Here is a 26,756-nt window from a genome sequence, read left to right as displayed (position 1 = left end):
CTTTTTATACCCAATCATGTTGCCAGTTGGCCTAATAAGTTGCAAATTGGTCCTCCAGCTGTTCCTTATATGTACATTTAACTTTTCCGGCCTCTTATTGCTACCTGTCCCAACTTTTTTGGAATGTGTAGCTCTCATGAAATCCAAAATGAGCCAAAATTTGGCATGACATTTCAAAATGTCTCACTTTCAACATTTGATATGTTATCTATATAAGTTTATGAGATTTGTAAATTATTCCATTCCTTTTTTACTCACAATTTGTACAGTGTCCCAACTTTTTCTGATTTGGGGTTGTAGATGAGATTGCAACCATTGGGGGAACTTTCGATTAATATGTCATAAAATGTTATATTATGCTGCTCTTTTAGATTTAACATTTGTTTCTTTATACATTTTCTTCTGGGTCGTACATCATCTTTATCGTGCTGTTAATTACCACTTAAAATTGTCCAGTTTGTAAAAACAATTAATATTCTTACAATGGAAAAACATTTTGGACAGAAATGTGGTTTTCTCTAAAAAACATCATTCAAAATCGCCACCTTAGTTCGCCAAAATAGTTCTCACGAGATCAGGCTGTAAATATCAGTAATGTGTGTTTTTTGAGATGTAGAGTTGTCTAAAGCACCCTTTTAGCCTTCTGGTTATGCATCACAAAAGTGATTTAACAAAAAAAAAAAAATCTTGTTTTCTGCTGCTTGCTATCATACTGTCAATAGGGTTTAACTTGTAATGAACCCAGAACATTCAGTCAATATGTCCAGCATCCTCGGTGGAATTATAAGCCATCAAAAAGCACTTGGTGAGACGTGCTTAGCTATATCTCAGTGAACAAGAGCAAAGCAATTAATTTATCAAGATTTTATTATTGGACTGCAGTACGTACCATCGTTACATTTATAAAATGTGTTCTAACAGAAACCATGGTCATAACAGCAGACCTTTGTACAAACTGTATTATGCGTTCTCTGTAGTCTGGTATACAGTCCATTAGGTTCTGGAGTGTAATGGGTAATTAGCCTGATTAGTCTTGATGCCTTTAATCGTGTGGAAATCTCAACAGTCTGTTTGCGCTATATGCTGCTTCAGTGCCTCGTTTTATGGCCCCCTCTCGGAGCTAATAGTGCTCCGGCTGGCAAAAGCGCGTGGAAAAGGAACAGCATGTCAAAGTTAAAGCAGCGTAGCACAGTTTTAAAAATACACACAGAGCTCAACGCTGCCCCAATCAGTCTAGGATGGAACTGACATGTGAAGATGAATTAATATCAGATAAAGCAGGGGTGTCCAAACTCGGTATTGGAGGGCCACTATCCTGCAGAGTTTAGCTCCAGTTTGTCTCAACACACATGCCTGGATTTTTTTTAGAGAGCCTAGTAAGACCTTGATTAACTGGTTCGGGTGTGTTCAATTGGGATTGGAGCTAAACTCGGCAGGACAGTGGCCCTCCAGCTCGGAGCAGAATTGGACACCCCTGAGATAAAGGAATATTACAGTTTTCTGGACAGATTTGACATATTTCTCCAAACTAAGCTTTATATATTTAACTAATAATGTAGAACTAACACAGCAGGTTTATGCTAAATTCAATACTGAAGAATCAGATTTCTACCTTTCAGTTCATGAGTGTGAATTTGAACTGAATTGGCTACATTTCACAGGAAGTTGAATTTACTGAATTGGTCCCACTTTATATTGTGTCTTTGACTACTATGTAATAACATTTAAATGATTCATTGATACAATGCACTTATTGTGTACATACATGTTTTTACATTGTACTTATTTTTAAAAAGGTATTTTTCTATAATTACATCTATATTACACTGACTCTTCCCTTACACCTCCAAACCTGTCCCTAACCTTACCCGTATCCCACCTCAATAGCAGCAAAAGTGTTTTGCAACACTACATGAACACACGTACATTGTATCTAAATACATATTAGTTAAACACCTAATATAAAGTGTGACCCTGAATAGTTATTCAAATAAATTCAACACAGGTAATGCATTCTAGGATATATCTACATCATATAATGATTTTTCAAGTTATGGATCCAAGAAAAGAAAGTGGTTAAATACAACACTTTTCATCCCCCGACAAACTACTCCACAACTGAATTTAGAAAAGGAAAATTTGCTGGAAGAAACACTATAACTAAATGTGGGTGATTTTCAATCCATGCACGCACCAGCGCTACATGGTGGAATTGGACATTGTCCCAAACCACAAGTTGCTCCGGTTGTTCCTGCTGTGCCTCCAATATTGCTATTGCCTTTCCTCTTCCTCCATCATGTCCAATTTCACGCCTATCATCTCTTTCACCTGTAGTGTTTCAAGAAAATGATGTAATTTGTATGAAATCATGAATCAGTACAATAAATTTAGGAAAAGATAGCTGTGTTAATTGCTTAACAAGCGTGTAACAACATTGACCTCAGTTTGGAGAAACGTCTAATTGGTGTGCAAGCATCTTCCTTCTGATGCAGATCTGCCTTCTGGATTGCACAAAACCACCTTCTATTGCTCCATAGAAAACAGTTTCCACCCTAATAGCAAGGATTATAAAAGATAGTCCCTTTTTAAAAAGACCTGTGATTTGTGCACATGCAATTGCATTTCAACATTTGGGGCAATTCCTCCTGCACAGGTAAGATAGGCCACAAATGCAGAAATTTACAACTGGACAAGCGCATGAAGTTGACAGATAATGCTAAATCAAATCTGCGTGATTTGTTCCCGGGCAAATCTTGGACAATACACTGGTATGTCAACTCTTCTGGTCTCACTGCTGACAGCACAGTTATTTATGACAGTAAACTGTATTATTATGCATAACCGACTCAGTATGCCATCAAGACTCTTACTGTGAACCTTTAAAAATGCCACTCTGATATTAAAAGCCCATATTACCCATGATTACTTTTATATGGATGGACTATGTGCTGCATGTTTTGAATATGACATCCGAAAATGCATTCTGCAAAACATGAAAATAACGATGCAAAATCTCTCTCGCTGATGGGATCTACCCAACAGAGCAACTAATCTCTAGAGGATATACAGCTCTGTCATATATAGGACAATTCTGTGGTGCCCTATGTGGAAAAATAAAAAAATACGTACCAAATGTGCAGAAGAAAATTATGTATAATTTCTGCTTATTTTAATAGCACAACCTTTAAGCCATGAACTGTACCTGAAATGTCAGATTACAAGAAGAAATATTAGGGGTGCTACACAGTTGACTTACAGTAATATTAGTCATATCTGTAACCACAAATTCAATATGGGCATTTATAATATTAGGACTAGTGAAAATGGAAACGTTTTTAGTCTATGAATTGTCAGTGCTTGCTGAATTTCACACACAGAAAAGCCGGTGGTTTCTGATCGAAATGCTTTGCACATCTGGCCTTTTGTCAAAGAGACCGCTAGACATTTCACAGCTAAGAACCCTGAGAAAAACTCATCAACCGACTTTTAAACATCTAGCCATACGCTGCGGTGCATAAGATTACTCATAGTTTGCGAGTATGCTGAGCAGACCCGGTTTATCATTCTCTATGGGACTGTTGCACTCCGTCTCATTCAAAAGTGAAACTAGGAACATAAGGTCTGTTTTATTAAACACTTTTGGGAGGTCTGGGGGAGTGGATCCATCAGCTGATGGATGGATGAAACAAACCTTTTCCATATGGTTACCGCAAAGGCTTCCTCTGGCTCTGGTAGGCTGGGGGGCTTACTGTACGCATCATTTGGCTCTTCAATTGGAAGTAACCTCACAATAAGATTATGTTATTACTGCTAATGACACCCATTACCACTCACACGTTACATCTCTATAAATAACATTACAAAATTTGTGGATTATTCAATATACTTTAAGTTAAACCATTTGAGATAAAGGAAACATTTACCAAACATATCCAATAGAGATGGATACAAATTACTTTTCTGAAACACAAACTATTCTACACCGTCCCCCATGATTTCAGTGAAAAACCAGAGTTAAGATATTTATCTTACCCTCTGGGTCCTAAGAGTTGATAGCCATGATTCAAATACATAATTTACATTTTTAGATTAATCTGAATGATAATATTTCACAAGATAAGAATTCACCAAATAAAACTAACAGCTGACAAAATATAAAGTAAGAATGTAATGCTTCAAACAGGATATGTAGTATAAAGTGGCTCTAGATGTCATGCAGTCTATGCCTTGATATAGTAGAGGCCCAATACCAAGGTATTCGGTGTAGAAATTGTAGAGTTTCCACTGGTGTCATTTCCTGCGAGAGGATGGGGGAAAGGACAGGATTTCAGAGAGTCTCCTGCTGGAACGTAATGTCCGATCCGTGCCTGTGTTCGGTTCGAAGCGAGGGTTTAGAGTTCGACTTTGGCTGTAGCTTTAACTGGTGACAGCGAGAGAGATTAGCGCTGAGTTCTGAGGGTCTTTCACTGAGCCCACCTTCAGCACTGAGACCACTCTTTCTGCAGACGTCAACAGCACCAGACCTGCCGGCCGGCTTCCTAGCAGGCAAAGTCTTCGAACACTCGGTGGTGGGTACGGTGGTGATGATGGTGATTTGGGAGGATGGTGTTAGCATAAGCTCCCTCCGAGTGGCTCCGGCTCATCTCGTCAGAATCCTGATAGGAACAGAGAATGTCAGATGGGATTCTGTGAGGCTCATACATCTTACACACTATTCCATTGTGAATAAAACACCTTGAATGACTAACACCGTGACTCATTGTTTAATCTGTGGTGTGATAAAGAAAAAGCCACTTAAGGTTGAGACTTTACAGTGCTTTCTCATAGTTAAACCCCTTTGAACATAAACTAACTCACTGTTATATATGATCTTGAGTGGCTTATTGCATCGATAAAATGGTGGCAAATGTACAGTGATTTAAAGACAGCAGAGTTTTGAATTACTTAGATCACAACAACAACAAAAATAGTTAATAGGCTGTTTATGAATTAAAAGTTCTGTAAGTAATTTCAGCTGCTTCCTATTAGACTGAAATAGTCTGCCCCCATCTATTCCACTTTCGTTCCAGAATCTTGCCACCAATGAAAACAGAATATTTTTATGGAAACCATGATACAAGAAAAAATCAGGATTCTAAAGTTCAAAGGGGCAGCATTTATTTTAAATAGAAATCGTTTGTAGTATTATAAATGTCTTTACTGTTACTTCTGATCTATTTAATGCATTCTTAACAAATAAAAGCATTTACCCTTGTGTGACATTTTTGTCTTTTTCAGTTTCAGATCATTTTGCCTGTATTAATGCCAACTCCATAAATTGAATAAATTTCAATTAAAGCTTAAGTATTTGTGCACATTTCAGTATAAAGAAAAAAATAAAGAATGAATTGTTGGATCCTTAAAAGGGGCGTGTCATTGATTCAGACCATGACATCAAAATCTCACTCCAGCAGGCAACCAAAGTTGACAACCCTGATACTTGACACATTAATATATAATTGAAGGACACAGGTAAGCATAACCTACAGTACTGTGCAAAAGTCTTAATATAGGTTTTAATTCAGTTATTTATATATTTTGTTGTAGTGTGTCAGTAGGAAATATCAGTTTACATTTCCAAACATTCTTTTTGCCATTAATTGTAATAATCCAGTGAGATTTCTGTATGCACAAGGAGTATGCACAATGATCTGATCTCACCATCATCGAGTCCGTCTGTGATTACATGAAGAAAAAAAACTGAGATAGACTAAATGTGAAAAGTACTGGCACTTGTGTTAAAATGCTGTAACGTGAGAATGCTTTAAAAAATAAAATCACAAATTGAATTTATTTATGTTTTAACTTATATTAACTAATTCAAATCAATATATGGTGTATCGACCCTTTGCATTTTAAAACGGCTTTTGTCCAGGTACACTTGTGCATAGTTTTTCCAGGTAGCTTTGCAGGAAGGCTTGAAAATTATTCAGATTTTAGAGTTGGAATTTACGGTTTTACACTAATCGAACAATCTTAGGTCACGACGCACTGGCCATGCTGAATTGAATTAGTTTTGAGCATACTCCATTTCTCATGAATATAATGTGCTCTGCCAACATCTGTGTTCCTCTTCCATGAACAGAAGATCGGATTGCAAAAAAGAACAAGGGAGATTTGATTCAATCCTGGTCTAAGCAGACAGCCTGGCATCCCATTCATGGCTCAATATCCTGCCGCTGATGTCGTATTTCCCTCCGGGCTTTGTTCCTATTCACAGATTTGATCTGTGCTGCATCCTAACACTAGCGCTCCAGAGATTAGCTTGTGGCTTACCTTAGCTTTCATTTCCTCTAGGTTTACTGTGGCGACTGTGCTGGCCTGTTGCTGCTGCTGGGTTTGCTTTTTGTCATCTCTCTGTGGCCTGAGCAAACGCTCCAACCTGTGTTTGATCACCTAGGAAAGCGAGGGGGAGTGAGGGTGAAGAGGGCAGCAGGGAAAGTAGGACAAATGAGGGCTATAAACAGTTTTGCAGAATCAGCATTCCTGCTGCTCAGCTCAGAGGTCCAGTCTTATCTGCTCTTATGGGAAATACTGCTCACAATGGGGAAAAAACAGTGCAGGAGAAGAGTTATTGGTTAAAAATGAATGATTGTGGAATAGGCAGGGTGAAGACAATGCACGCTTACCTCATATACATAATCCAGAATCTCCAAAATGGTAAGAACGCTGGCTCCTATAAAAAGACCCATCTGCCCGCCAATGTCCCCTGAAAGCAAAAAATAACAAATAAGATTTTTTTTTTCAGACCATTTTACTTATTAAAATGCCTTTTTCTGACTGAAATTGTGTTGTTATTGTCAAATAAAAGTATTAAAATAGTTTTTTGTTCATTAAAAATAAGGCAGCAATAAAATAAAATGTAAATATTTGATGAATATTTTACACTTTAAAGGGGGGGTACAATGGTGTTTCATGTATTCAGAGTTGTTTACAGTGTTAAAGAGATGCTATGCTATGCTAAACATGGGCAAAGTTTTAAAAAAATATTTTGGACGAATAACGGAGAATTTCTATGCTGAAAATCTTACTTCCGGGTTGGTACAAGTTTCGGCTGGTTTTTTTTTAGATCGTGGATCTAATGACGTAGATAAGAGTGCAACTCCTTATATGAGCATTTCTCTCGGAAAAGCTCGCCCGCGAGCACGTCGACCAGAGGAGAGCGAGACCGCGCACATCAACGCGCTTCAACAGGAAATCATCGGCGCCAGCGCTGCATAGGATTTGTTCAAGAATGTCTCCAAAAAAGTGTGTATTTGGATGTGAGGGAAAGCTTACCGTGTTCAGTTTTCCAAAGAACCCAGTGTTACAGGAACAGTGGATGCAGTTTGTTTTTCCGGGGCAGCAACGGAGTGTAGGAAGTGCGGTTGTGTGTTCTGGTCGTTTCAGTGACGAATGTTTTATTAACAAGGCTCAGGTCGACGCTGGATTTGCAAATCGTTTGCTATTAAAACGTGGAGCGGTCCCAGTGATAAAAGACCCCATTTATGTAAGTACAACTGGATCAGATTTCTGTCTTTTGCTGGAAATCAAGAACTACCGCTTGACTCTATAGCTCCGCCTCCAGGACCTCGGCTTTTTCCGGAGAGAATCGGAAAGCTGTATTTTTCTTTTCTAAATATAATAAAACTAAACACTTTTTTGAGATATTAAGGATGCACTACTACTCTATAGGTACTCAAGATTAACATGAGATTAGGTGAAACTGTGCATGTTATGTACCCTTTAAAAACTTGGAAAAATAGAAATGTAGCCTTGGCAATTAACTGAAATAAATTAGGTTCATGTTAAAGTGCTAAAATTACTAAAACAAAAGGCCCTGAAATACAGAACTTCAAGCGAAATTGAACTGATGTGACGTCACTTCGAACAAAATCAGGCCAACACTAACTTCGTTTGGAGTTTGTTTTGAGAGTTCGAAACAGCTTGCCAAAGCGAATTTTCCATAAAAGTTCGCTTCGGCTGGTAAACACCTTTGTACTACCTTTGGTCCGTGGCGATTACGTAATAGGTAGGTCTTTCACTTCTTTCACGTGGAAATCTTTTCCACTTAATTTCTCCTGTTTAATCCTTGGAGGTCAGACGTCCGCGAGTGAAAACATGAACACACATGGAAAATGAAGTTGTAGGCCTACTTCTGATGAAATGAGACACTAACACTGTTTTGCATGTTTAATAAGGTAAAGCTGCTTGATTTTAAGCAATCAATTGTATAAAGTGCTAAATAAATGTGACGTGACTTTACTAAAGAGCCGAAATTGTAGAGTTCGTGCAAACATCCACGTTGCTATCATCAGATGCTTTACGCTTTCTTAAAAATGCTTGCTGTTTGCTACATTTTGTTGTGTGTTTATTTTGATATTGAGAGAGGAAAGTGCGCAGCACATTTACATATTCATCTAAACGCTGCTCTCATGTGGGCGGCGTAAGATGTTCGACGGTAACAATTTTGCTGGTCATGTATTTCAAACTTTGTTTTACCCCTAAACGAAGAAAGAAAAAGAACTTCGCCATGAGTATATTGGGGCCTTAAAACAAAGAAATAAAATGAAAGCTAAACAGAACTATTTTAAAAAGCAAACTAACAAGCACATGACAATATTCTTAAAAATTAAACTTAAAATGAAAACTAAAAATATGCAATATAAAAATAATTCAAAATATTAATAAACACTATAATATTATTCTAATAATACTAAAATAACACTGGACTTAATTTTTTTTTGTTGTTTGTTTGTTTTTTTGAGTGATCTAATAGCCTGTTTGGCTTAAAGGCACAATATGTAACTTTTTTGCTTTAAAGTAACAACATGTAGCTTTTCAACCTTCATAATATATTTCCAAGACCCTTGTGATAGTACATCGACTTACAATAGGTTGAATGAGACGTCTGCCAGAGCCTGACGGGGTCTGTATCGCTTTTACTGGCACTATGTAACTTCGCGGTGCGGGTAGTAACCAGCGCTCAAAAAGAACTACAAAATTCGACTGCTTTACGGCATACGTCACTTCGCCCACCACTTCCTCAAATGTGGCCAACCAGCGCGTTTGTTTTCGTGCGTCTGTTTTCGTCATGGCTGAAGCAGCAGCGAAACGTAAGAAGTCCAAGGTTTTGTCGGAGTAGAGTCGGAAGAGGAAAAGGGAGAGTGATAAACTGAAAGGCAGGACGAGGATCAATATGGGTGTATATCACCGATGCTGACTTGGCCGTCATGCTGTTGAACTAGTAAGTAACTGTAAATTGCTTGCATACTATCTTTAGTTTTTCTAATCTGTTGTCTGCCTGGCTACGTTACGGAAACTATCTGGTCCTCCATTTATTTATCTTCATGAATCAGCTAGTAGATGATTGAATTATCAATCTGGTAGCTAGTAAACACTAACATGCGTTAGTTTTAGATGGTTAGGATTCTATCGCTATCATTCTCGTTCAGATTTGAGCATTGTAATCGACATGCAAATCGCAAATGTTTGAGTTAAAATGTTTAGTCTACTAAATATGTATAAATTATAAAAGGAGGAAGATTAATAATATTATCATTGCCCATATGAAAAAAAACCTACATGCTTCATATACAGTAACCGTAAATCATTTTACGACAGCGGTAATGGACAATTCCGCTTCCAACCTGTAGGGCGACCGCAGAGGAAAAGTTCCATGTTGTTGCTTTAAAAATAGCAAAAATCACTATATGTTATATATTTTTTTTAGTTGTGTACTTACATTATCCCGACTGTTTCCAACAACTTTCAAACCAGGATAAATTTGTATTTAATTCGAAGACACGGCACGTTTCTTTATTTCCGTTTTGTCGCCGTCAATGGCGTCATATCCGTGTTGTCCCTGATTTCCGCTGGTACTGTCATAGCAACCAGAGCTATGAACCAGAGCCCTCTGATAGTAACCAAAGCGAAAGACGCAGACAACTGTGTAGTTCGCAATGTCTGTTTGCACGCTGTTGTTGTTTCGTTCAAACATTATGGACCATGGCAAGCAGACTTTGGAGAAAAAATGAGAACTAAAATGAGAATAAATATCAGCGCGGTGTTTTTGCGATGCCTAGAGCTCCCATAGACAGTAGCCTATAAACGAGAGCTCCACGTCCGAGACTTCGACCGCTCCTACATGTAGCCTACTTTATTAAACAGGTGAGCACATTTACATAAAACTAATCAATGTTATATAGTTCAACAATGATAAAATGTTATAATATGGTCTGTATGTTATTCAAATGTTGGTCTAGCTTACTGCTAGTCTCATACAGACAAACTAACACATAAATTTCAACACATTAAAATGCAGTTTAGTGTGCTAGTGTAATGTTAGACCAAGTGACACAGCGCTCCGTTACCTCACAAGTTTAATTTGTCTAATAAACTGACCTGTGAGTTGTAATTCTGCACTTGTGTGTAGTTCGGGAATGAAATGTCCATATTCCTTTTATATCCGCGGGACTCGCGTCGCGTGTGGAGCTGATAGCTGTCTCTTAGCAATCCCGAACTGCTTCATATCACAGTCATGATAAAAGCATTGATGTATTCAGTCATCCATAAACATTATTAGATCAGTCGGGTTGACGACAAGATCCATAGTTCTTAGCAAATGTTGCGTCATCAAACTACGCCTTTGTTATTGTAAAGAGGTTAGCGACCCCTAGTGGCGAAAAAATTCCATACTTTCCGTTTAAGTGATTTAAGCAAAAAAAAAAAAAGACGAAAAAATAAAGGGAAGCAATTCATGAGAATGCGCAAGAAGTTGATTAAATTATACAAAATTATGCAAGTTGGAACAATGTGAACCAAGGAATTGTTCACAATAAGACCAGGAACTTGCGTTAAGAACGTAAATAGTAAATTTTATTTTATATTGACATTAAGCTCAGAAATGCTCAGTTAAGATGCACTGAAAATGATAAAGTTTAGAAAATAATGTGGTAAAAGGAAGCATAAGAGACCCACCTAATAATCCTGCAACATCATATGCTTTTTTCTGTTCTATTGTTTCATAATTTAGAGCTTCGAAGAAAATATCCAAAACAAGAAAGTTGTCTCTAAAACAAAAGGACAATACAAAAGTTATGTGTAAATCATATATATTCATTATATATACAGAATCAATACAGTATTAGGCCTTTATTTGTTTAAAACTATATTGAAGGTGGAAATGTTGCCAAACCTGATGTATTCTTCTGACTTGTCATATTTTCTAGATAGGTAGCGAGCCGAACCCTTGCTGGGGATTTTAACCATGGACAGCTCTTTACCATAACGGGTCAGGTTACAGGGAGTTTCACAGGAGCATGTGTCACCTGAACTTTTCTGAAGCAATGCTGCAAAGAGGACACACATATCAGTTTAGAGCAGGAGACAGATGTGTGTGTGTGTGTGTGTGTGTGTGTGTGTGTGTGTGTGTGTGTGTGTGTGTGTGTGAGAGAGAGAGAGAGAGAGAGAGCAGGTGCTCTAGCCTAGCCCACACCTGCACACCCATTCTTCATTCATCAAACTAATGTGGAGAGATACCAGTGCTAAATAATCATCCATAAGATGCTTGAAACACACTTAACGTGTTGTTCAGATTTAATTTGTTTTCTGAAGGGCATCCAGAAGAGAGCACACACACACTTGACCTCCCTGAGAGGAAGTATCCTGAATGTCATGCTCATACATTTTGTGTACACTGAATGCACCAAGTATTAAGCATTAGTGCCTTCCATTTATAACAAAACTTAGTTTACATGCCACGGCATGCCCTATTTGATTTATATTATTATATGCAGATGTTGCAGAAAGGAAGCTATTTCACAATTTGTCAAGCCTCTCATAATTTAAAGTTCAACTACAGTCAAGCTACCCTTTTGAAAAAAGACTCTAACCACAAAGCTAGTTAGAAGCTAAAACTATATAACGAGGAATATTTATGAATATGTATTGTATACAAATTATGTATATAAATTATGTAAGCATACTATTTCATCCACAATATATAAACTACTGTTCAAAAGTTTGGGATCTGTTATATTTTGAGATGAGATCACAAGTAAAAATAAGTGTTTTCTGATTTTATGTTTTAAAATGTAATGTATTCCTGTGATCATTACTCCAGTCTTCAGTGTCACATGATCCTTCAGAAAAATAATTATACATGTTGATTTGCTGCTCAAGAAACATTAATATCATCGGTAAAAACCGCTGTGCTTAATGTTTTTGTGAAAACCATGATACTTTTTTCAGTATTATTTGATGAACAGAAAGTTCAAAAGAACAACATTTATTTGAAATATAAACTATTGTTACATTATGATTGTATGTACTGTCACTTTTGATCAATTTAATGTGTCCTTGCTAAATAAAAGTATTCATTTCTTTCAAAAAGATATGAATAGATATACTGAATAATACTAATACAATTGAAAAACTGTAACAATAATTTAGATTAGTCAAAATACCTGCAAATATTTGATATTATGATTACCCCTTATTATTATTATAAATATAATTTTTAGAAGAATTGTTGTAATAAATATTCTAAAGTTATTTAATATGAATCATTTACATTTTAAAATAAATTTTAAATTATGCATTATATGAGAAAGTGGGTATTTTAAGCCAACTTTTTATGTGTTAATAGGCTGTGTTGTGCTGTTATATAGACATGTTCCTGTATTAGGGTGAGGAAATAAATAAATATTAAAGTAAACTATCAAAGTTTACAGAATATTTGAATAGCCAGTGAATGCAAGTACAGTCCATTCTTTTAAGAGATATCTGGATTTAGTTCAACTACCCATTAAATGGGGTCGAGTTTCCTTTTGACTGCGGAGATAATTAAATTTCTGGCTTATTAGATAAGGGCTATCATAATTGTACCGATACATCTCTCATCATCAACTTTTCATGAGCCGCTCCATTTGCGAATGTCATAAAATCAGTGGAACAAGACACCTACAGCGAGCGATAACACCGCGAGAGTATCAGAGGGTAATGCACTACAGGGATACTCTAAAGGATGTCAAAGCGCTGGAGAACACTCTCCTTCTCGGACTGACTGAGTAATCCTGTTTCTCCCACCCCAGACCTCACCACGCACGGAATCATCTGTTTATCTGGGATTTAATTATTTGTGCCCACAACCTCCAGAGATATTACACTCCAGGGCGTTAGCAAAAATGAAAAATGCTTGCTTACCAAGTGCTTTGTCCACACATTTGATATTGCTTGGAGTACAGATATCGGCATCTCCTGAGAAACAAAATGCATAATGACTCTGATCAATCACAAGCAAAATGATTGCTGTTATTTCACCGCCAGCCAAGGAAGAAAAAGTGCGAGCGGCAGAGAAAGAGACAGCGCGGCTCTGCTTTGTTATTCATCCTAAAATGATGGAAGGCAGCGTGTGACTGAGGGAGATGGGTTTGTTTTCACCACGCCTCCCTCATGACCATCATTCTAGGCCTAATTGCACCCAAAATGAACTGATCCAAACCCTCCCTAAAGGCACATTTATAAAGTCTTTAAAACCCAACCCCCATCTACACACAATACCGCAGGAGGTCCCCCCCCATCTATCAAAATCACAACTGGTCTGAGGAAATATGCATGGCACCTAAGAGAAAATGGCCTTTGAGTTAATGCTTTTGGTCTCTCTTTTCAATTTGCATTATGGGAGATTGATTTGGAAACATTAAAGGAGAAAGGCAGAGAAGCAGAGCTTCCATTAGAGCCCGGCCTCCAACAGCCACACGCTCTCTGAGAAGCCACACTGATAACAACTCAGGTGTGGTGGAGTTAATTAGAAAAGAGGTTTCTGGGGACAGAGAAAGTCCTCCAGTCCATACGTCGTTGGTTTTCAAAAGAGAAAATAAATGCATTTGCTTTTTTTGAAGTTTGCCAAATGCTTCGAGTGGAACGTAACAAATCAGCAGGTCTGGGTTCGTCATTGGTGTCAGATTGCGATCGTCTAGATCTTCCCTCCAATCGCCCGAATGAACTATTCGAGCTCCTCGTATTGTGTGAGACAGTAAGTTAATTTAGAGACTTGCATTAAGCTTTCGGCTCCACTGCCTGGAGCAAATTAGATGAGAAGAGTTTATTCATTTAGTATTTTAGCAATTAGCAGAATACATTAGCACGCTGATTAGGTTGAGTGGGAAATTAATGCGGCGGTGTAGCGTTACCCGGCATGTGCACCATCCTGCAGTTGCACTCACGCAGAACCTCAAGAGTCTCGCAGCGCAGGCGGCAGGCGCTGATACTGTAGGTGTCGTAACCCGGGATCATCTGCTCACTGGTGGAGCGGCAGTTCCCCCAAGGCTGGGGCAGGTAGGTCAACTACACACAGAGAGGGAGAGCAAATGAGAAGAACAAGGAAGATAAAGTGAAAGGGAGACAGACAGAGAGAGGTTGCAAGAGTAGGAGAGAGACAGAAACAGAGAGAGAATGAGTAAATGCAAATTAAGTATGCAAATAAGCAGCGTTCTCAAGCTGAAGTGACTAAAGCGTAAGATTTTATTTGTATGTGGCTCGATTTTCAGAAGGCAAGCTTGATGAGTGGCCTGCCTCTGAAACAGAAATATTGCATTCAGCACTCATTTTTAAGAATGACATTGATCAAGTACCAGTCTGACAGAGGAATTTGAGATAGATCTGAGTTTTAAGGCATTCCAAAATATACTGGACTACAAAAATTTGTGTTTGTAGTACAAACATACTTTTGAATGCACTTCACCCTATCTAATTTCTAAATGCATGTTATTGATGTCAGTGTGAAAGATTCACCCATGCATGTTTTTTTTTTACCTCGTAATTTTTAATCAAGATGTCATAACTTTATCTTCCAGTGAAACGACATCCCTCTCTCTGGTGACGTATACCGGATTTCTCTAATCATTTAGTGTTCTTCAGTCCCGCACCTTTCTAACAATCGACTGCAAGCTTGCATTCAGATCTCCCTTCATTCAATCAACAACCGATGGATAGAAACAAGTCCCCGCACAAGATCTTTTTTTCGATAATCTCTTTCACTCGGATGAACATTACAAAATGGAGAAAAAAAATCAGTCACTACTTCCATTTCAAGTAAAATTACTCCTCTATCAGGAATATAGTTTATTATTATTGTCTGTTGCTCTATCCTCCTGCTTAAAATACCTGAGGGCATATGGCACACAGATACAGAAGGTACAGTTAGAGTTGGGGTACTTGGACTTGGACTGCAATTATGAATACACTCGGATTTAAACGCACTCGAGTGGACTTGGACATGGACACGGACAATAAGTAACAACATAAAATCAATAAATGTCTTCCACTCAAACTCAATAGTTTAAGGACCTGAACTCAACTTTGACTCGATAAGATGGACTCGGACCCAACACTAGTTACAGTAGGTCCCGAAATTGGAATATCTTCTCCAAAAGTCATCCATGCATATGTCACAAATAAGTAAATCCGCATTATTTGTGGTTTAACTTTGCAAGCAAGTTGCCCTTCAACTTTTAGTCACTTTCTCAACTCTGTGTGTGTGTTTAACACTGGCAAAGAAATCCCCCTCCACTAATTGCTTGTTTACTGGCTTACTTTATTTATTTATTCGCTTCAATATAACAAGGAACAATGTGTTCCTGAAATTTTGAATGGCAAGTACTGCATAACAATTCGTTAAAAAATGTACTTGGAAGGTTGGATTTTATCATAGGTGGTACTTGGCCTGAAAAGTTTGAGAATGATTCAAGAGAAGGGTTATACCCTTTGCTCTTGACAGGATACAAAGGTCTGGAATCCCGGAGAGACTCCAAATCCCAGCTGATGGATGTAGGGCGGCTCATCCTGACTGTGGATCTGAACACGGATTCCTGCCTCTAAAGATGTTTCATCTGCAAAAAAAACAAAAGAACAACACTGAGGTAAGAGAGCAGAACAGGCAATATGAATGGGAACACAAAGATAAGCCTCACATATCCCCCTATCAATACAAATGGGAAAAACAACATCACAAATAAACCTTGAATTTAAACATGTTTATCTTAAGAGCTTGTGCAGACACACTTCTGAGAAGCAGAAAATATGGGATGACTTTGCAAGTTTCAGACCAGAAATCATCTCTGTGTGGCATTATAACTCACTTGTCTCTTTCCAGATAGGCAGATATTCATCCTGCTGGATATCCAACATAATCTCCAGCCCGTTTCCCATCCCTCCTTGCTTTGTCTTCCTGGAGGTTGATTTGTTGCCATTGAAAGTATAGCATTTCCCATATCTTGTGTAGACCTATGAAAAAACATAAATGATTAATTAAAAATGTCATACTCTGGCATCGGGGAGGCCATAACAACACACAAGCTACAATCTTTGAAAGCCATAACGTTTGTTTTTATACGATTTAATACTTTAAAATGAACCTTTTGAACCTTAAAAGAGATGCCTTTTTAAGATGTGTATGATTAATTGGGGAAAAGGCCACTTTAAACATCAAAAGTGTGATGCTTTTCCAGCTCGTATGAAAAGCCAAATCAGACATTAATTAAAAGTCGTACAATGTATCACTCTGACAGTAGGCATTTGTATTTGGTGGCATAACAAACAATGTTTTCTCTGTCTCATTCCTGTCATATTCATTTTGAAGAGAGGTGAGACAGTTCTACAAGCCATACTACATTAGCATGCAATGCGTTTGTTCCTCAAACAAGAGGAAAATTAATAGTCCACATCCTCAGAAACATATCTGCCTCCAAAATGAAATCATCACATAAAAAGAATTGCTCCACGCGGGTAATATTGATAAGAGTAGACTAGATCAAAAGCAATAACTTTTGAAAATGGACTTAATATTCTTCCATAAACCACAACCACTAAATAAATAAATAAAAAGAAAGCAATTTGTTATTTATAGTTCCTGTCTCTCTTCAAGCAAAAGTGACAAAAAGACTATTATTCAGGTACAATGCATCCTGACGCACAGGACTCAGTAATGAAATACTTAAGAATAAAAGACAAAACCACTGACAAATAAATGTCAGGAGATAATGGATCAACTAAAAGCACAGGTGGATGAAGAAAAACTCTTAGTGGGTGTCTAGTACCTCAAAATACAGGAAAAAACACAGACACAATAAAACATTTTCATGAAATAAGTTCTCTTCACATCAGTCCTGGGAGCCCAATTCTTTCTGACCTTTACTTCTTAACGTTTTCAGATCCAATCTTTAGCTAACATGCCAAATCGAAACACTACCATAAATAGAAACAAAGCTTGATTTGTTGGATTAACTGAAAGCACAAACAAAGAAATGTTAGAAAGACTCTTGGCAAAAGTCCAGTACAGCTCTGGTCTCCAGCATATGTTGTATTTTGGATGCTGGTCCCAGCATGGGATGAAATTAAAATGAAAAGTCTGTCCTCATTTATTCAACCTCACATCATTCCAAACTGAATGGCTTTCTCTTACGAGGCATTTAGCAGAATGTCTGAGCCACTCTTGTCTTTAAAATGGATAGTTTAAGTTGAAGCAAAATTACTGAAATTTAAATAAAAATAAATTGAAGCAATAGAAATATATATATATATATATATAAATGACAAAAGCACACAAAGTTACTAAAACTTAAACTAGAATTAAATGGAGTGTCTATTTACACCAAGTGAAAATAGCCCACTTTTTAGAGGCTATTTACACTTACTCCGCCCACCATTGACCAGTACCTACCCAGTATAAACCAACCTACAAAGAAATTCATGCTGGTTTAAGACAAACTTTTCATCAGAGTGACTGCCAATAAAAAAATATTTTTATAAATCAACCAAATTTCTCCATCAGAGAGGCTTGTTCCGATGAAAAGGGACTGTTAGGGGCCACACTTGTATGTAACACATAGCTGTTCATTTAGCAGCCTGCATGTGGAGTCTGATATCAGCTGGCTCTGTGCTGAATCAAAGCAGGGCTCTCCGAGCAATATGGGTGTGCAGTAATTGCCAGCTGCAGCTGTGGACGCCTCACACCACACAGCTGTAATTAAGGCTGGAGACAGCCAATGTATTCACAAGCAGACGCTGGTCAAACGGGATACAAGAAAACGGATATAAACATCATTTTACATAATCAGACTGCAAACAGAAAACACACAAACGCCACCATAGCCGTACTGTTTAGCTCATATAAAGTGTCACACAAATGTGTCAAATACATTGATGCAACATGATTAAGTAAAGCACTGTATTTTCTAATATATTTTATAATCCAATGAAAGAAAATTTAAAAAGGTCAAAATGTTAAATATGGCATTTAAAGTAGTCATATTAGTCAGCATCAAAGCCAGATTTTCAGCATGATGGTGTGCAAACTGCCTTTTTGAGTGACATGAGGTGTATTAATGTGAGAAGGGGCAGTGGAGGAGACAGAGGTCCAGCAACAATCGATTCAGTCCTGTTTATTGACATGTTTAAGTTTCCATTGCTGCTCTAATCCGGTCCGATAGAAAACCAAAGGGACTGCATTGAAAGAAAAGACCTCTCATTTCACAATTTTGCTCTGAAACTTCAACTTTCAGGGGACGGTCCACTTTGTTCACAAATTATTATTTTTTTTTGGTAGGGCAATGGAAGCTTTCCCATCATGCAGCAGTGGAAATGTCTGCTGGCACAGTCTCCTCTGCCTAATTTCTCTGCTTTAGAGCCCAGTGCCCAGAGCGCCTCTGATTGATGGACCATTTTCTCTTGTAACATCTTGCCCAAAGTCAGCAAAGGTAAACAGTCCAACATTTGTCTGTTCCCAGAAACAGCCATCCAGCCTAGTATGTTACTATATCCTCCAGGTGCACAACTGCCACTGTCTGATGAGTTATGGGCATTCAGATTATTATTATATATTTTTTTTAAATGTAAATCTAAATATTTTTTATCAAAAGAAGTATATGTCTATTAGATCCCATAGAGCACAAAAAATTATATTCTTTTTTTATTTTTCTGGCCAAAATATATCTTTTAAATATGCTAAATAACTGGTGTAGACAGTGCTGCTTAAAGGTGCAGTAAGCAATTTTTTTGATTTTTGAAATCAACCCAAACAAACACACCTCTCCCTTCATTTCGCCACCCCCAAAATGCATGAACACGCAATGCAAGAGTTGAAGCGATGCAAAATAATGCTTTGTGAAAAATAAAGCAAAGACGACGAACGAAACAAACAAAAAAGGAAGAGTTGGTTGTCAGTCCCCAGCAGACAAACAATGGCACTCAAAACTGTCCGGTTACTATATAAATACAACAAAAGCATATCTTGTTTCTGTAAAACAAAGCAAAATGTTACTCATATGAAGAAGAAACAATGCAACCTCTGTGTCCTTTTTCAGTCCTTCCTGCTTAGATTTCTCCAGCACTGGGAAGATTTTTCTAATATTAAGGCAGGTCCTAAAGCTCTTGCCTGATCATTTCCAGTGATCATTTCCTCTGCTGGTTTGGGGGTGATATTTGTAATGTTTTGTAATGTCTCTCAGCCACAGGGCCGGTTTTGTGCTGAATTCTGTGACCCTAGTAGGCGACGGTACGATTATATTTAGGATTGGGATTAGGAGTAGGTTGGATTGGCTCAATACAGCGCCTACTAGGATCATAGAATTTAGTGGGTCACAGAATGCGGCACAACACCGGTTTTCCCTATGCGCAAACTACACAATGTGCGTAGGACCCCCAAACCAGCAGGGGGCCCCCTTGCTCTCAAAGATAGCATATCACTATTTAATGTAAACATATTTTTTATAACATGCGTCTTGACATATGGCTTCCAAACCCCGACAGCAACATAGTGTCAGCCCAGATCCGGCCCACATCTGCACATGGATTCCACACGGCCCAGATGTGGGCCAGATCTGGGCCGACAATATGTTGCTGTCTGAGAACGAAGCTATCTGTCTGGAGCAGAAAAAAAGAAAATGTGCCAAGAACAAAGTAGTTATGTATTTTTTGTAACATTTTAAATTATTATTTAGTCTTGACAAACTAATAAATTCATCAAAAAACAACAACAACAACAACAACAACAACAACACAATACTCCATTCCAGATAACCTGATTCAATATTGGTCAACTTTGTTTCATTAGAAATGCCCCATGGTGAAATGTAATTTTCAGCTTGTGTGTAATGTCAAAATGTTCTTGTGTGTGGTTTAATTTATAAACACATTCCTGTTCAGTCATGCAAGCTGTCCTGTGAGTGCTTTAGAAACAATTCCCAGAGAATTATCGATGTATTTTCATATGTTTACTTAAGCTTTCTTAATTTAGGTGTCAATGAAAATTTGGATTTGATTTTACTTTATTTTATTTCTGGCAGTTTTTATAGAGTTTTCCCTTTACATATTTATATACTTTTTTTTCATAAAGTGCAATTTGTTGCATCTTGCATAGAGAATACCATTCTTATTATACTCAAATTTATTGAAATTCAACTCACTGTATAATGTCCGTTGGCATTGACAATGAAACTGCTCTGAAAGGGGGCGTTGATTTAACATTTTTAAGCACTTTTATCTTTGGTCAAATAAATACAATCTTGGTGAGATTAAGTGACTACTTTCAAAAACCGGTAGTATATGTGTATATATATATATATGGATTGAAACTGATCTAAAAATCTTTTATATAAATCAGTGGATTGAAAGAATTTGTTCTTCCCAAATGTAAATATATCATTACAAAACAAATGCTTGTAGAAGTACAGAATGTCCATTTTTGACAAATTTCCATCTAAAGCTAATCTGAATGTAATGAATTTGCTGAAATAGCAGTCTGTTCAGAGGTGGGGAGTATAATTTTGTTGTGACAAACATATAATATTTGCTTACCTTTGAAACCATTTCACAGTGAACCACTAACCCACAAGCTTTCAGTTGCAACCTTTGTTGTAGAGATGCCTGACTGCAAAGCATTTGCATAAATCTTCCCTTTTCACTAACATCCAACTTAATTGGGCTTAATGTCTGGCCATTAACTGTCCTCAGCTACTATTTCCCCTCTAAATTGCTTTGTTTCTTCCCCCTTCCACACAGTTTGATGTGCCTTTACTGTCTTTCTCTTCCTGCACTGAATTTCTGCACAAAGATGAAGTAAAACCCAAAGCCTCTCATTTATGGCAGGCATCTGACAGATTCCACTCTCGGCTCTTCTTCAATTATCCAGGGAAGCTACATGAGAACTTCAGTTTCTTAACATGCAGGGTGTGAGTTGGTGGACAGACTCTGAGTACAAATTCAGCTCTGGTGTTTGAAGGATTTGTGCTAACTGCCTCATAAGAAATTTGTAAGGATCAGAGTGCTTTAGAGTGAAAAATGTATCAGTCATTCCCTGGTCATATAAAATGTGGTGCTTTGATTGACAATATGGTGATTTAACCATTAAGCCAAGAGATATATCTGAAAGGTACAGTACTATTGCTGACTGAATTTCAATGTTAAATTAGTAGAATTTAAAGGTGCCCTTGTAAACAATATGGGGTGCTTTTTCCAAAAGCATTTTTATTCAACTATGTTCGCAAGTTTCATCATTAGCAACATGGTTCAACAATTTTGTGTTTCCCCACTCTTGACAAGTGGTTAAGCATAGTTTCTTGTTAGTACATCATGGACTTAAATAAGAGTCTATATTGATAGTGTATATCATGTTCTTGGGCAAAATATTAAGCTAACTTGCAGAACAATCTATATCTTTCATTATAGGCCTACTATATTTAATTTGTTTTTACAACTTTTAGTTTGTTAATAGAATAAAAACACCATTTTTGAAGAATGTGTAGAATTGAAATAATCCAAGATATTTGAAACGAACAAAGACATTTGCTTGACTGTTTTTCTACTCCCTATTTCTATGACAAGGACCATTTGGAGTTCCCAAAGACACAGTAGTGATCAAGGCCTGTAAGCCAATATAGCCCCTTTCACACTGCGCTTTGAACCCGGGAAATTGCCGGCAAATTGCCAGAGTGCCTTCTGTGTGAACGCAAACACGACCCGGGATTTATTCCGGGATCGATGCCGGGTTGGGGACCTAGTAACATTGCCGTGTTCAGTCCCGGAACGCGCGCTGTGTGAACAAAAGCCGTAATAATGCCGTGTCTAGTGATGACGCTGAAGCGCGGGATCGTTCGCCAACTGTGAAACGGTACGTAATGCGCAAGTTTATGATCGAATCAGAGAAAAAAATGCACAAGCGTGGTTTCTCGAGAGAGAAATCGCAGCTCATAAGCAAACTTAAGACACTGCTGAGACATTACAAGTCACATCGATGTCACGTGTCTTTACGGGATTTTTACGGGTTGTGTGTGAACGCACTCTGTGATTCCGGAAAATCACTGGCAGTGTGAATGAACCAAAATCAAAAGAACCCGGGTCACTTTATCCATGTATTTTCCGGAATCTCTGTGTGAAAGGGGCTTCTGTGTGCACTTTGGGGGTCTATGAATTGTCACACCTTTAGTACGGCATGGGGGAAGTGTAATTATCTGATTGGTCAGTTTGAATGCTGGGTTTTAGTCACATGGTCAGGAAAGGATAGAAGAAGATTGAAACTGTTGCTCTGTCTTTTTGGTGCTCTGGCTCTCTTATTCTCTGGGTCCCTTTCTTGGGGCTCTCTCTCTTTACCTCCTCTTTCCTCTTACTCTCTACTCTCTCTCTCTCTCTCGGTAACATCAGGTAACATCTTTCATATATGCTGGGTACAATTAATGGTAAATGGTAAGTTATCATCATCGCATACATCTATTTTGTAACTATTTTTGTCATTAAACCTTTTCAGTTACAACTAATGTGTTAAATAGTTTTGATTTGGTATTGACTTTGAAGTACATATTGCAATACAATATTGTCACTCTCTATAGCAACACTCTCCCACATATTATGCTATTGTAACTGTGCTTATTTCCGTCGTAAGTAGCAGTGGGTGGAATAGACAAGAAATGTACAGTTTTCTACCATCTTGCTAATAACATTTCTTTAGTCATTCGGCAGTCTTGCAGCTTGAACCACTGCAGAAAATCCACCCTTACAAATGTGTGTGTTCTTGTACCCGGGTGAACTCTGAAATATGACGTGGGATTGAATTAAACATCTGGTAGTAGTCCCACACTGTAAAAAAAAATATAATATCAATAAGTTATGACAACAGATGTGTTTACATTGCATTAACTCACCAAAAATTTTTTTTTTTTTTCAGTTATACAAGATTCAAATATTTTTTTTAAGTCAGTTTAATGTAATGTAAGTTGAAATGACTTAAACATCCAAGTTGATTGCACTTAAAAATTACAAATTTATTTATTTATTTTTTACAGTGCAATGATATCAAAATGGACAGTTCTTTTTTATATAAATATATGGAATATTGCAGTGTTTATTATAAATTATTTATCCGTGCACATCAAAAAATTTGAATTTAATCAATGTGCCCTCATAATCTTAAATCAAAATAACTCCCCCTACCTCTTGCTCAGCGACATTTCTTGTATTTACTGGTGTGATGCCACTCACAATAGCAAACCACTTATCCCATAAAGTCATGATGGACAAAATCAAGTCCCGCCTTACATTTGTTCTTGTTTGAGAAGCTGTTACACTAGGATATACGGCACAATGGGGAAGAAAAGAAGATTGAAACTTCTATTTTATGCTGACTTTGATCAGAAATCAAACACACCCCTGAGCAGCAGTTGTTCATTTATTCAGTAGTTTAGAACGGGTATACTGTACATATTTTTCCACAAATAAACAGATACACAAAACAGAGGTCATGACTCTTATATTTACCAAAACCAAAACTGAATGGTCTTGCTACAATGGGTTCATGCGAGGCTATACCTTAAAATGAGCTGAAAACGAGATGTTTTAGGCAGCTACAACACTAGTGCAGAAAACTCGAATTGCAATTGATTTTGACATTAACATGTCAATACATTAAAGAAATGCATAGCAGATATAAATATTGTGTGAAATAGTCTTATTATTAAATGTTATGTCTTAAAATACTGCCTCTATAGGCAGCTCACTAGGTATTAGAGGAGAGCGCTAGTCTTTCTTTTACCTAACATATCAAAATCTTCAGAGTAAACGGTGGAGACTTTTAAACAGTCAGACTAAACAGTTGAGCCAGAAAGTGCCGTACAGCATTACGCTCCATTAGTTCAGCTCTCGTGGGCAGCCGCTCAACTCTGCATCTACGGTATCTCTTTGGCAAGCTATCAAACACGTTATATTTATTGTATCAATTCTTAACTTCATTAAACAACTGACTGGCAGTATCTTTTCCTAAGCAGCTTATCCCTCATGCACACCATGCAGAAAAATGGGCCATGTCTCGAGGACTCATCGACACCGTTTTACACTTGTTCTGAGAGGATTATCACAGTTCTTTATCTTTCTGCATCAATCTGAGGTGGAAATGCTCACAGATCCGACACAATCTGACACTCACATAGGACACGTCAACACAAAAGTATGTCCCTCTCCAGTGAGAAGAGCCTCTCTATTGTGATTGTTCATAAGCTGAAAAATACATCAAGTAATCACAGTAAAGAGGTCTATCAGTCAAACATTTCAAGGTCTAAGGGAGCATGGGAGTGTGATAATAATATAATGGAGAAATCCCTTCAAGATAGCATCAAAGCTTTCCATTACAATGCTATAAACTGAGAATACTGGCCGAAACATTGTGCCTCATTAAAGGAATATTTCGGGTTAAAACAAGCTATTGAAAGCATGCTGTTCTCAATCTTTGCACAGTTCGTGAAAATAAAAATCATGCACTTACAATGCATTTACATGCTTTTATGTAATCTTTAGGTAAATACAAATGCCAAGCAAATGCTTTTGGTTCATAGCTAGCAGGTATGCCTATGGTAGATTTAGATGTGTGGATGTGTTTGACTCCTGCACTCTTCTTCAAGGTGGGATGTCACCATGGCTTATTCTCAAACTGTCGCTGTCCTCCTCAACACTATCACTCAGACCTCCAGAGAGACTGAAAAGCGAAGCGGATGAAACGCTGAAGCGTCCCTCTGTGCTGCCGCACCATTAAAAGGCACATAGCTGATAACCTCAAGGGACCCCGAGGTAAGCTTCCTTCCTCTGTATACATGTTGGAACATGCCAGTTTGCAACAGAACTGCGGATGGCCGCAACTCTCCTGACCCCGACCACAAATATAAACTAAAGTATCTCTCTCTCTGAACTCTAGAGAGAAACATACACTACTGTTCAAAAGTTTGGGGTCAATAAGACTTTTTTTTAAAGCTACACTGTGTGATATTTTCCCCCATCTAGCGGTGAAATTGTATATGACTACCCAGTGAATATTAGTTTCTGTTCCTTTCAATTTCGAGGCCGTTTTAACTCCTACGGTGGCCGTATTATTCCAAGATTAACATGGCTTCCAGTTCGACTTCGTCCAATTGCGCCTTTAAAACTATTACCTGTGATCCGTCGCAGCACAGATTTATGTTACAAGGTAAACAATACTTTTTCACCATTGACGTGAGGAAAAGTAACGCAAGTTATACTAGAGGTCGTTCTGGCATTATGCACAACCATGCTATGGTTAGACAAGCAACTGAAACTTCGAATTTACACAAATAGGCTGAATTACCTGTCGAGAAGAAAGCAGGCAACTTCGGCGTCCGTTTTAAAATCTTTGCTCCTCATGAGCTCTTTCCATCTGGGAAAAGTTACTCCAATATTGACTATGGTCTTGCTGATTTGCCTGTCGCGTTGACGTTTTAATTCTCTCTTTCGCTTCCTTGGCGACTCTGCTACATGTCCTCGAAAATAGGCGTGATCCTCCATCAGCAATCTTTCAAATCATACCAATTTACAGGTATGTCCCTCTTTGGCTAATGTATTTTTAAGATGGAGGGGCAACATGGCGACCGGCATTCGAACCCCTCACCCGTATGTACTTTCAATGGCAGATTATAAACTTACGAGAATACTTTATTACTTGAAAGAAGTAAATATACATAATGAGCACATCTATTTTTGAAAGAACTAAGTGTTTTTTGCTAAGAATCAACAAAAAAAATTACACAGTGTAGCTTTAAGAATAATTGTATTCAGCAAGGATGCAAACTGATTAAAAGTGACAGTAAAAGCCCTTTTTAATGTGACAAAACATTTCTGTATCACATAAATGCTGTTCTTTTCAACCTTTTATTCATCAAAGAATCCTGAAAAAAAGGATTGAGCACCAAATCAGCATTAGAATTATTTCTGAAGGATCATGTGACACTGAAAACTGGAGTAATGATGCTGAAAATTCAGCTTTACCATTGCAGGAATAAATTACATTTTGAAATATATTAAAATGGAAATATTCCACAATATTACTGTTTTTACTGTATTTCAAGTCAAATATATGCAGCCTTGGTGAGCAGAAGTGGCATCCTGCAAAAACATTAAAGATTTTATGACCCCAGACTTTTAAATGGTCATATATATTAGTTGTATATACTGAATAAAAGTAAAGGAGTTCCACTAGGAAGGAGTTTGAGCTCCACAATGTTAAAAGCAACCATTACAAAAAAATCATTTATACCTGCATCTATTAATATTTTAAATTGTGAGATGTAGTATGAATTCTTTTAAATGTTTTTCCCTTCATAATGTTGTTGTCGTGTGTTGTATGTTGTGTACTATAATGCAGCTTTGAGTCCAAGACAAATTTCCTGAAAAAGGACAATAAAGTA

General features: G+C 37.6%; 1 protein-coding gene across 3 annotated transcripts in view; it reads right to left on the bottom strand.

The window, feature by feature from the left end:
- Positions 1-857: 857 nt before the first annotated feature.
- asic4a (acid-sensing (proton-gated) ion channel family member 4a) overlaps positions 858-26,756 on the bottom strand; it is a 111,299-nt gene continuing 85,400 nt past the window's right edge. For all 3 annotated transcript variants that reach the window (XM_079882086.1, XM_079882085.1, XM_079882084.1), the window contains 9 exons: positions 16,161-16,305; positions 15,784-15,911; positions 14,214-14,367; positions 13,225-13,278; positions 11,216-11,369; positions 10,999-11,090; positions 6,669-6,748; positions 6,316-6,435; positions 858-4,655 (listed from right to left, as the gene is read on the bottom strand). In XM_079882086.1, the coding sequence (XP_079738212.1) occupies positions 4,539-4,655; positions 6,316-6,435; positions 6,669-6,748; positions 10,999-11,090; positions 11,216-11,369; positions 13,225-13,278; positions 14,214-14,367; positions 15,784-15,911; positions 16,161-16,305 (1,044 nt within the window). In that variant the 3' untranslated portion in view covers positions 858-4,538. The remainder of the gene's footprint in view (positions 4,656-6,315; positions 6,436-6,668; positions 6,749-10,998; positions 11,091-11,215; positions 11,370-13,224; positions 13,279-14,213; positions 14,368-15,783; positions 15,912-16,160; positions 16,306-26,756) is intronic.

Source organism: Squalius cephalus, assembly GCF_949319135.1.
Source record: "Squalius cephalus genome assembly, chromosome: 9".
In the NCBI taxonomy this organism is placed as follows: domain Eukaryota; kingdom Metazoa; phylum Chordata; class Actinopteri; order Cypriniformes; family Leuciscidae; genus Squalius; species Squalius cephalus.
Note: the sequence above shows the minus strand (reverse complement) of the source record. Positions and strands in the feature narration are given on the sequence as shown.